Below are 12,250 nucleotides of genomic sequence, written 5' to 3'. Positions count from 1 at the left end.
CTTCGGTTTTGTGCATCAACAAACAGCATAAAAGAAGGAAGAACCTTAATTTTCTTCTGCAACGCGTAAACTAAAGTTATTCTGCTTCAAGACATAACAAATAAATTTCATGCCAATAAACTAATCTCAACTGGCCTCCTACCCGCATGCCTTTTACATCAAGATCTAAACCTTTAAAGACTGATCCCCTCTCAGATTGGCCTAGGTCAAATCTGAAGAAAGTTGAGGTTCTAGTTATAAACACATATAAGGTCTCTCATCTCATCAATGCGGGATTCATTTAACATGACCCCTCAAGTGTGGTGAATTTTCAAGCCTAACATTTAGACAACATAAATCGGGTGACGTGGAGCATGTATGGCCATTGGGTCTCCCATGTTAGACAACCTGCTTTGATACCATGAAGAAAGTTGCAGTTTTACCATAAAACCAATTGGCTTTATGGGGAACCTCAACTTCGTCACACGTGAGGGGATGTGTTGAAAATAAATTCCACATTAATGGAAGGAGGGACCTTGCATGTGCTTATAAGTAAGTTGAGTTACTTCACATATTGCCAATTGGTTTTATAGTGGAACCCCAACTTTTTTTATGGTAGCATAGCTGCAGCATCAAGGTATCAATGACAACCGGATAACTGGCGCTTCATCTTATGCAAGAGAGGATGTCTGTTAAGACTGTCAGCACTTTAACAGAATAAATATAACTGTTCTAGACTCAAGTGCAGTTTTATTAAGCGGAACCATTTTAAACAGTGCAAAACAATGATCCAAGTTTTGGTTAATGGACAATTAGTTATTCCACAAGTTAAATTTATAATCGTAAAATTGGTTGGTTCATTTTATCCTAAGTTTAAAAGGACATTAGTGGTGCCCGCTTATTCCTTACATATACATGTGAATAGCAGTACTACTCAAGTCTTACCGTTCCTCCACCAACACCAACTCCTTGTCTACTTGTCATAAAAGTGATACCCTTCCACTTCGCAACATAATGAACCTGCAAAAATGAGGATACCTTTCCGTGCATTTTCTACCGCTTGGTGCATGTCAAGTATCGACGTGTCGCGGCGACTCACATTTTTCTACTTCGCACGTATGCGTTGCCTGTGTCGAACAATATGGCTTCATCAACTGTTTCTATATTTTCCTGAAAACCTGATGCAACTACATCTTAAGTTGTGTAAGACTCATGTTGAGTTGTCTATTATTATGAATCAAATTATTTAAAAGGTAAATAGCTTGATTTTCAAGATCATGATTCCGTATTGGTTAGCAAGAATCATGGAACCAAGATATATTTAGTTGACTAATTGAAACCTTAATTAAGACATATTGTACATGCCTTGGTGGGACAATATTAAGATTAAATGGTGATTTGTTGTATTACTCCAATTACTATATAATAGGCGGGATTGGAGGAACCTTAATCACTATATAATGGTGTACCTGCTTTCACAAAACAAACGTTCCATTCTGAGCATTTCCTATTATTGCTGGAACACTTGTCTTGTTGAAAGTAGAAGACTCCTTAGTTATCTGCAAGAGTCATGTCTTCCGTATTCTAAGCATAATTGGTTTATTGTAATTTTGTTTATCAAATATGTGATCCTAATATCTTGTTGTTGTCTTTATTTGTAACATCCCACATCGCCCAGGGGAGTGATCCTTAAATGTATATTCACATCCCTACCTAGCACGAGGCCTTTTGGGAGCTCACTGGCTTCGGGTTCTGTAGGAACTCCGAAGTTAAGCGAGAAGGAGGCCAGAGCACTCTTAGGATGGGTGACCCACTGGGAAGTTGCTCATGAGTTCCCTAAAACAAAACCGTGAGGGAATGGTAAGCCCAAAGCGGACAATATTGTGCTACGGTGATGGAGTGGGTCTAGAAATGGTCCCTCTCGGGCTGGGATGTGACAAATGGTATCAGAGCCAATCCCTGGCTGGAAGTGTGCAGACGATGACGTCGAGCCCCTAAGGGGGCGGATTGTAACATCCCACATCGCTCAAGGGAGTGATGCTTAAATGTATATTCACATCCCTACCTAGCACGAGGCCTTTTGGGAGCTCACTGGCTTCGGGTTCTGTAGGAACTCCGAAGTTAAGCGAGAAAAATGCCAGAGCACTCCCAGGATGGGTGACCCACTAAGAAGTTGCTCGTGAGTTCCCAAAAACAAAACTGTGAGGGAATGGTAAGCCCAAAGCGGACAATATTATGCTACGGTAATGGAGCGGGCCCGGGAAGTGGTCCCTCCCGGGCCGGGATGTGAGATTATTATTTCAGTAATATCTTATGAGTTGTACACTAAAGGGGATTATTGTAAATAGTATTCTAGAAGTATAATTTTGTAAACTAGAAGTAGGAGTCCAATTACTTTAGTCTAAAGAAAGGTTTGGAATTGGCATAGTAGAAATGAATAGTGTTTTGCACTGAATTTCATTATAATTACAACTCTGCCACTATTTTGTTTGTTGACCAAAATGAGTGGGCTTTGGCGGTGAAATCGTGAAAGGAAGGGTCACATGTAGAGAGAGAGGTTTACTTTTGCGCACATTACCGTTTCGATCCGTTTCGATCGCTTCAACATCAAGCCACCACCACCTAGAACAAAAAATAAACACCCGCCACTGCTTTTCAGCCGTCGTCTCCGGCGATCCATTCAAATCTCATATTGAAACAGGTATTTACTTCCAATTCCATTGATATCAGATCGTTCAAATTTTCATCATAATTCGCATCAATCTCCCAAATTTGTTGGATTTAGGGCTTTGTATCTGAATTATTGCTGAAATTGTGTGATGGGTTGAATGCAGATAGAAACTTAGGGAAAGATGAGTGACGTATTCGAAGGGTACGAGCACCACTACAGTGAGCTCTCCGCCAACCTCACCAAAAAGTGTACCGTAACTATTGCTCTCAATAGAGGCCAATTTTTTTTTTCTCACTTTTCCTTATTTATTTATTTATTTTTGTGAATTTAATATATACATGTAGTTGCACTATATTTTGGATGATTCATGTTGTATTCAGTTGTGCTGGTGTCCTCTTTAATGTTTACTTTTGTCTCGAAATCTTCCGTTCTAGCTTTCCATTCAAAACCCCCAAATCTTTGGTTCTCTCTAACTTTCTCTTTGTATTCAATTGAGATTTTGAGGGATTTTAATTCTTTTAATGAATCAAGGGCTATTCAATCATGATTTTAAGTGATTCTCTGAAATTCAATGTGTATTCAATCAGGATTTTAAGATAGTTTATTAAAATCTTTAGAAATCTGGGTGTATTAAATTAGAATTTTAAAGAAGTTTATAACATTCCAGGTGTATTCAATTAGAATTAGAATTTAAAGAATTTGGAAAAGTTGAGGAATTTGAGAAAATTTGAGAAATTTTGCAGTGTATTTTAAGCATCCACAAATCTCACAACTCCCCATGAGATTGCGAGATAATCCCTTTGATTTGAAAAGGTACACTATTGCTACTTCATTTTGCAGCTTTATTATTTTCATTTGATTTTTATAATTTTTTGTATTTTACTTGCATTAATTTGTTGAGATCTGTTGAATTCGGCTGCTTGAGTAATTAGGGATTTGGTTCCTTGGTACCGTTTAGTATGTGGGACGGGACGGGACAGAACGGAGTGAGATGAGGCATTCCGTCCCACGTTTGGTGCGCCTAAAACGGGTGGAACGTGTTGTTCCACGGGACGAATTTTGGGTGAATTTTCGTTCCTCCTCATTCCCTGGAACGACTCGTTCCACATCCGTGGAACACAAAATTATAACCTCTCCGTCTCCTTCTTCTTCCTTGTTTACATCCGAAGGCATCTTTACTTCCTCTCCGTTCTGTCCCATCCTATCCCGTCCCATTCCATTATGTTCCATCCCGTCCCGTTTGCATAACAAACGATACCTCCTTAGGAGTAGCAGATTGAATCGATGAGATCGATGGCTTTGCCGTCTGGGATTCTGAAGTTGTTGCCAGATTTCTGACGAATTTCCATCCCAGTTTGTGCGCGGCCTGTATTCAGATCATAGTGAAATGAGTTTTATTCAACTCAGGTACTGTATTTGAGTTTTAATTTTGGATTTTTGTTAATTTGGACGACACCCTAACAGTTTGGTTTTATGGTGAGTTGTGGTGAGTTGTCAGGGCTTTCCCAGCTAAAAGGGGATTTTGCGTTTTGTCTCCTCAGTTGATAAATCTGAGATTTGGCAGTAGCTAGAACGCCACTGTTACTTTTTGGGTATGTTTTATGTCCTACTTTTTCCCAATTTGAATATGTATTCATAGTTGTCGAATTAAAACGTATCTGTAGTTTTTGGGAAGAGATGATGAATGATGGTATCTGTTCCTTCCATGATTAGTTGCCACCACCTCCGCTGTTTCATGTATCTTCATGTGATTTACCATGCAGGATATTGAGTCTGTATGACATCAATGAGGAGGACATTGATGGTGTCACTGATCGTTCTCAGCTTTCAACAGTAACACAACCATCTCCACTCCAAATGCAGCTACCCATATTAGAGTTGCCAAAAGTTTGTTCTAATCCATTCTGTTTATTTGTGATATTCATGTAATTTCAAATCCAGCATATGGACATTAGATGCTAATAATTGTGTTGCGTTTATCTAGAACCTCCAAGGTGTTTAGTGCTCCTGCCTCCACCTTTCTGGAGTTCTTATTGCGTCTACTTAGTTTGCCTGAGTCAGCATGAAATATCTTAGTTGTATCTTTATGATATTAAAGCAAGCCTGTTTATGCGTGTTCAACTAGGTCTAGGTTTCTTCTTTATATAATGTGGTCGTCACCTTTGTTGGAATTTCTGAACTTTTTGAGATGTGAGATATCTCAATAAAAATAATGCTCATTATATAACGTGTAATGTAGTAGAACAATATTGATACTGTTGCTTGAGTTGAGAGCATTCTGTTTTCCTCTTCTAGAATTCTGACTCTTGGAGCTTTTTATGATTCACTGTTTTTGTTTTGCTTCTGTGATGATATTTGGGTTGGGATTCCTATTTCAATGTCATTTTATCCCATCTCTATAGGATCTCTTTGCCACAATTAATCACCCCCGAAAAAATTATTTGCATTTGATTGTTTCCATCACTGGTCAGCGAACACAGGTTCTGTAGATCAGTTAGCATGTTTTGTTCATGTACTGTCAAGAGCACCTGTTCCTGAGAAGTTGAAGAATCTACCATTCAACTTTTAAAGTTTTGTATTTCAAAAGATTAATTGACTCCCTAAGCTATTAATAAATTGATTCCATAGAGACACCGGAGGGTCCTAATAAAGCCACTCAATCTGCAAATGTCAAATAAAGCAACTTATAAGTCTTATATATCACTCACCCAACGCATATTACTTTGTCTGCAATGGTACTTAAATATTGGTAAACATCCCAACGGTGAGCGTACATATTCAAATATCTGCCACTTCACGTCTTTGTGTGTGTTGTTTACCCTAGACTTTGGACATCAATTTGATTCTGTTTTCTTGATGGTTTGATGCATTTTATGTTGTGTTTTTCGGTCAATTGACTCGGTTCGTATGATTAATTCCCATGGTTTCCATGCCATATTGGTTGAATTTATTTTAACTATATTTATTTTTGGTGCAGCCATATCCTCATATAAACAAGTGGAAGGTTTGCTGGACATTAACCAATTAGTTGGGCTATTAGTTCCTTACTTTGTGGTGTCCCTGGTGTGAGTGAAAAAAATGTTCAGGTACTTTATAGTTAGGAAGATTTAACGATGCTTTTTCTATGTACTTTACTTTATTATGTTTTGATAAACGGAGGTTCAGCAACAGGTTACTGAAATTATCACTTATATATATAGCCTCCACAACAAAGTAATTTCCTAAGAAACGTGTAGTACTTTGTGTTCTGGGTTAGTGTTCTCTAATTTAGATTAGACATTAGGGCTTTGAGCTTGGTAAGGTTTCTTTTCTTGATGCACCTCATTTTTTTATTCATTGTTTGTCTTTTTGGAGTTTTTGATTTACAGATAAATTCTACATTTAAATTCTCTTTTTGTGATCCTGCAGATAAATTCTACTGATTTCATTCTTCTTCACTTTCAAGAAGCACCAGTGTTTATTGAAGGTATATAATCCGTTTAGACATTTAGTTTTCAATGTATCAAGTATTTTGCGTTGTTAGTTTTCTGTTACTTTTGTTGTTGCCTGCCTTTTTTTTTTCTATTTTTTTTGTTTTTATCCGCTTCTCTTTCACTTTTGTGCAACCCATTGTCCTCAGTTTAAAATCTTTCGTTGGATAATTTGATCACCTAATGTATTCTCAAGCGATATCTTTGGTTTTAAACTGTTCTAACCAGTTTAATCTTTAAACTGTTCAATGTTAACCCCAACATTTTATTTTCATTCTGTACGCATTGGAACCAAACTTAATTGGTGCTAAAAACGTATAGAGCCTTTAACTATACCATGAATGCAATGTTAGCCAATAAATAATTATAAAAGTAACTTTATCATGGGCTATAATCATATCCAGCATCGTTCCATGATTGTTACCAACCTTTAAAATCAAATTTAGCATCAGTATGTTTTACCTCTTTGTTTCAAACTCAACCACTAGCAGCTACAATTTTGTATTAATCACCGTTATCGATTGTTCTTAACATATGATCATCAGATCCCAATATGTTGATCGTCGTTTTCCCTACCTTATCGTATACGAAACGATTATATTTGCACTCACTTTTATTCATTGGAAACAGTATTTGTGTCTCTCCGTATCCAATCTTTGGTGCAAAATGTTTACAATTTGAATCTGTTTCAGCTTCCTACAGCCAAATTGGAATCAATCTGAAAGAACTGCCTCTATTTGCGGTCTTCAAGGTATAACATTGATCACTCTCAACTTTTAATTTATTTTTCAACATTTTTTCCTTTTGCATTTCAAAAGAAAAAACCTTTATTCAATATATACTGATATGGTCACTTATAACATAAAAAAAAAAAAAAACTTCATCTTTTTTGTCAATATTTAAGTTTTTCTTATTTTTCTTTATGAACCAGGTCAGCCCATAACTCTGTAACCATCCACGTATAAAACTTATCCATTTTTATCACTGTGGTATCAATACAAATTTACTCTTATTTTTTGAGGTGGGATTGGTCTTAAAACACATGAACTAGAATTTAATTGATCCCATTATTCTATACACAAAAATTCCATCGACCCAAAAACCTCACTTGGAAAACAAACGTATTTACCTGTATTTTTTTTTTCTGCTTCTCCTTAGTTTTTACCTTCTTTTTTTTCCGCATCATTCTCTCTTTCATGATTAGGTTTAGCACACATTTTTTTAAACCTCTTTAACCTTGTTCGTTTTAAGTGTTTTGCTTCATTATATAACATTCATTTGGATTTGTGATTGATATCAACTTGGTCAGCTTTTCATTACTTGCAAAGCATCTTTAGAGTAATGCCCTTAAACTGTGTCAATTTTTCAATGAAAAATCTTGAGAACCTTATTCAGTATTTGGCGATTAGATGAAACATCAACATAATTTCCCTTGCTTTGACCGATTCTCTGTGATTAAATTATGGAAAAATACAGTGAAAAAGATGCAACTTTTTTATGGGATTGACAATTTTCGGCTTAGTTTGGCTAAAAAAGAATTAGAGTGTTACTTATTAAGTTGATTTAACAAATTTGCAGGATGCAACAGAGCACATAGAACAAGTTTTCAAACGAGTTAAGAAGATCCAGCTGAAAAGAGCATACAAGATAGAGAATTGGTATGCTGCTTTGTCTTTGTGTTGGATTTTGATGTTTAGGTTCTCCTGCTCAGTAGACTTTATAGTGTTCTAAATCTGTTTTGTAAATGTGCTAAAAGATTGGACATGTTATTGAATATTAGCCATGTAGTTTGAATTGGATATGTGATTGAATATTAGGTATTTAGTTTGATTTGGATATGTGGTTTATTGAATTGGAATTTGGATATGTGCTAATTTGAATTGGATATGTTGAATTAGAGATGTGCTACTTTGAATTGGATAGGTTGAATTGGAGTGTGTTATATTGATATATGATGAACTGATGGTTACAGAACACACACGCACACACTCACCAGTTATCACATACTCTGGGGCTGCATATCCATAGGTTCCCATGACTCGCGTTGAAACATGAGTTTTATCACCCTCAGGACCATCTTTCGCAAGTTCGAAATACGAAAGATTGGCATTGTAATCCTAAAATAACTCATTCATCTAACACATATGAAAATTATGCATTTTCATAATTAAAGTTTTAAATTGTCATCATTCTGTTCAAATGCACCATTTCCTTTTTGTTTCCCTTCTCTCATCTTGCAAGCACTTATGGTGTCCATTTCCTTTTAATTTCGGTTAATGCAGGTTTTGAAATTTGTGATGATCATTTTCATATTTCTATAAATTTTGAGAGAAAAAAGGATGTGAAAAAGCACATTAGTCTCTAGGTATAAATCACATTAGTCTAATTATGGCTAGGATAAAAAACCATGTCACATTGCAATTTCAATTTGGGATTTGAATTTATTTACAAAATTACGATCCTTTTTAAAATTTAGAAAAGAGCATGTTAAAAGACCAATTTTCTTTACAGGAACTTGAATAAAAAATAGGCCATGAGTGAAAACCAACCAGCAAAGATTATGGTGATTCACTAATTTAAACATAAACCGGCTTTGAGAGTCATGCTCACCTATTGTCGATTTTCCTTGCGAGCATATTTCCTACCCAAAGTTTCCCAAACTGTGTTCTCAAACCACTGCATCGGCATGGTCTTTGGTGCTAGAACATCTTCTAACTTCATTCTAAAAAAATTGATTCATAAGTAAAGACACCTAAAAGCAGCTAAGTAAACAGTTTAATCAAGAAGCAATTCAGAAGTAGAACCAAATAAGCCACAGTCCAACTTTTGCACACCCTCCAGCGTAATTTAATATCAGAAACCATATCCTGAATTCAAGTTTGCCTAGAGCTTCTAATTGTGTGTGCCCATCGTGTCTTTCTTGGTCTACAACCAAGGATTGATTAGTGAAAGCTTCAAAAATAGATAGTTATCACAAACAAACAATTGATCACAATGATATTTTTTGTAATTTGGGTTTATAGTGCTTCTAAATGCTGTTTTAATTGAGTTTTATGTGCTTGGTTGATTTGTTGTTACGGATGGGTGATACCTTTTTTTTTCTTTAAGTTAGGAAACGGTGCCTTTCAGAGTTTGTAAATTTTTGTTGGGGTTTATTCAAGCTGTTGTGTTAAAGGTATATGATGTGTTTTTTTCTTTTCGCTTTATTCTTTCTGATTTGGGATGGTTTTTACATTGTATTTTTGTTATGAGTTTGTTGTCCCATTTTTGTGATGGACTTGGAATGAAATGGGATTGGAGGGTGATAAAAATTTCTAGCTAGCTAGGGAAAGGTCACAGTGTTCAGATTTTGCAGGTGGGATATTAGGGTGAGGGAAAAATGGGAAAGAGAGCATGGAAGACAAATTTAGGAGTAGAGATAGGAAAACTAATCAAAAGATTATGACAGAGGAATGGGTTGGGTTAATTTGGATTTTTTTTTTTGACTGATTTGGGAAATTTTTTTCTTTCTGTGATTGCCAAGTCAGCTTGAAGGAGAGCAATAACCAAATTATTCGAAGATAGGTTCTCTAAATAATTAGGTTCTCTACATTATAGCTTCACCACACATTTTTTATCATCTGGGTCTCCCTTTGCAATCTGTTTCAAGATGGTTATCTCATCCATGGCCGCCTTGGTGTAGTGGTCAGCACTCTTTTGCACTTTCAGAGCAACAAATCTCTGGCATTTTTGTGCAATTCAACACCCACCCAACAAAAACAAAACACATTTGTCATTAATTAATTTACTTAAAACTAAGCATGTCAAAGATAAAAAAAAACCAAGAACAAGATTAAAATTTCAATTACTTTCCCCCACATTCTCAAACGACTAATATCTACAACCTCATATCAAAAAGCAATAAAACGCAGTATCATAAAAAGAGAAGAAAGAAGGAGAGAGGAGTACAGAGTGTTGGGTGTCCCAGGCGAGCCAGATGGTGGAGAAATGGCCCCAGCCGAGCTTGGTCTGAACGACATACCGTCCGCTCTTGAAAGTGTCACTGATTCGGATGGCGTGGTAGCCGCCGCGCCGATAGTCCTCCGTGCCTTCGTCCTTCGACGTGTAGTCGCTGCTCTGACTCCGATTGAAATTTTCCATGGAAAAATCAAGAAAACGAACCTGGAGATGCAACGGCTACGGGAGAAGATCAAGATCGAACCTGGAGATGCAGCTGCTACGGGAGAGGATGAGGAGGAAGGCTATGGGTAAAGGCAGCTGCAGGCAGAGAAGATGGAACGAAGAAGATAGAATTTTAGAGTTTGTTTTTTTGATGATGTAAATATTGAAAAAGATAAGGGGTATTATTGTTTTAAAATGTTATAATTTTGTGTTCTACAGACATGGAACCAGTTGTTCCAGGGGGGTGAGTCGGAACCAAAATTCACCCAAAACTCGTCCTGTGGAACAACGCATTCCACCTGTTTTAGGCGCACCAAACATAGGATAGAACACCTTATCCCACTCTATTCCGTCCGTCCCACATATCAAACGGTACCTTATAACCTTACTCCATCTCTTAGCTATTTCATCGAACACTTTATCTTCATTCAAAGCCATCACAAACGTGCTCGCAGGAGACATATTGACCCACCCATTAAAGTCATTGTCCCACTGAATCCCTTTTTTCTGTATTTCAACAAACATTCTATTGGCAAACCCCCCTTCACCAAATGGAAAAACTTAACATTCTCATTGCCCTATATCCACTAAATACATATTTTCTAAACTCATCAATCGGCACACCCACTCATATGTTTCTTTCAAGTTGTTGTTTAGAACATCAGGCATTCTAAGCTTAATCCTTTTTTTGGACATTTCATCAAACACATCCTGGACAAGTATTGTCCTTCTACTTTTAAAAAATGGACACATTACATTCCAAGGTTATAGCAGACTTAGAAAATTCCGAATTCAATTGTACATTTTTCTGTGGAAAATGTGAGATTGGTACCTGACAGAAGAGTTCCTTATCGGGTTCTTTAGGTGGAGGGACTTGTCGGGCTTCCTGAATAACCTCTTCCTTGTTAGAAAAATTTGTAATTTCACCAGTAGAGCTACCCAATAGTGGCACAACTCTACTAATATTGCTGCTAGTTTGAGAGTGACTCTTCAAGCGGAATTCAATCACATCATAAGCACGATGTTACTGCAAAATGAACTGTTAGTGCCAAAGTAGGAGCACAAGCATACTGCTACAAAGGAAGACAGATTCGAAGAGTTCTTGGATCGACTGTAGTCAAGGAACCCTAAAACTTCCAGTTCATCTCCACATGCGAAATCGTTTTCAGGAAACACTTAATTTTCTGAGGAGTAAGGGTAGAACAATTTGTTGTTCGAAAACACTCGACCATTATGGAAGCTCGTGCCATGGACAGAGTCGCCTTTGCTGTCAACAATGGTGACGTCGACAGCAACGGTGGAATGCGATGGGTTTTAAGGGCTGGTAATACTGACGATTGATTCAGCGATGGAAATTGTGGCGAGGATGGTTCTTGTGCTTGTGATGTAGGTATCGATAGTAGTGATAGAGTAGCAGAAGGATAGAATCAGGGGATTTCGATGACGTCGTTGGCAAAAGATTATAGATGGAGCCTTCCTGTCCATGTTTCTACTTTGCTAAAACCTATTTAAGCAACGCTTTTTAGAGATGTGGTGAACACCTCTGACCACGCTGAAGACATTTCTTGCGTGCAGACTGTCGAACCAAGACCCAGGTCAAGTTCGTTAGGAGAGATCTGATAGGGGTCATGAAATCGTAGATGGTTCTCGGAATCGAAAACCCACAAATTTCCTTCATATAACGAAGATGGAGAGTAAATTTGAGAATCGTAAAAATTAGGGTTTGTGGCAAAGGAAAGAGAGCTTTGAGGGACGTCGATGGAGTCAGAATACATAACGGAAGGTAGTGTGGTATGCGGGAGGAAAATGGGACTGGTATATAAAGGAGCTACGGCAGGCCCATGCATATACGAGGATAGGTTATTTGGTGGTCGATTGGTATACAATCGGAAAAAGGAAAGGTGGGCTTAACTCGTATGGAATGGAATCTGGTAGTGATCGACAGGAAGATGAGGTCATACTGAGAAAC

At 37.2% G+C, this 12,250-nt stretch overlaps 1 protein-coding gene and 1 long non-coding RNA gene across 2 annotated transcripts; one reads left to right on the top strand and one right to left on the bottom strand.

Annotated features, from left to right (window-relative positions):
* The first annotated feature begins 3,688 nt into the window (after positions 1 to 3,688).
* On the top strand, positions 3,689 to 8,841 carry LOC126598545 (uncharacterized). Its single transcript, XR_007614873.1, has 6 exons — positions 3,689 to 4,242; positions 4,414 to 4,537; positions 5,628 to 5,736; positions 6,059 to 6,116; positions 6,813 to 6,871; positions 7,699 to 8,841. It is a non-coding gene; the product is annotated as an uncharacterized LOC126598545 (long non-coding RNA).
* An 807-nt stretch (positions 8,842 to 9,648) lies between these two features.
* On the bottom strand, positions 9,649 to 10,550 carry LOC126598544 (uncharacterized). Its single transcript, XM_050264916.1, has 2 exons — positions 10,069 to 10,550; positions 9,649 to 9,840 (listed from the first exon to the last, which is right to left on the bottom strand). Exons 1-2 carry the CDS (start codon positions 10,258 to 10,260, stop codon positions 9,712 to 9,714), a joined length of 321 nt encoding a protein of 106 aa, XP_050120873.1. The 5' UTR covers positions 10,261 to 10,550; the 3' UTR covers positions 9,649 to 9,711.
* Between the last annotated feature and the right edge of the window lie 1,700 nt (positions 10,551 to 12,250).

Source organism: Malus sylvestris, chromosome 14 (genome assembly GCF_916048215.2).
Source record: "Malus sylvestris chromosome 14, drMalSylv7.2, whole genome shotgun sequence".
Classification (NCBI taxonomy): Eukaryota; Viridiplantae; Streptophyta; class Magnoliopsida; order Rosales; family Rosaceae; genus Malus; species Malus sylvestris.
The sequence above is the reverse complement of the archived record's forward strand: the minus strand, read 5'-3'. Positions and strand labels throughout refer to the sequence as shown.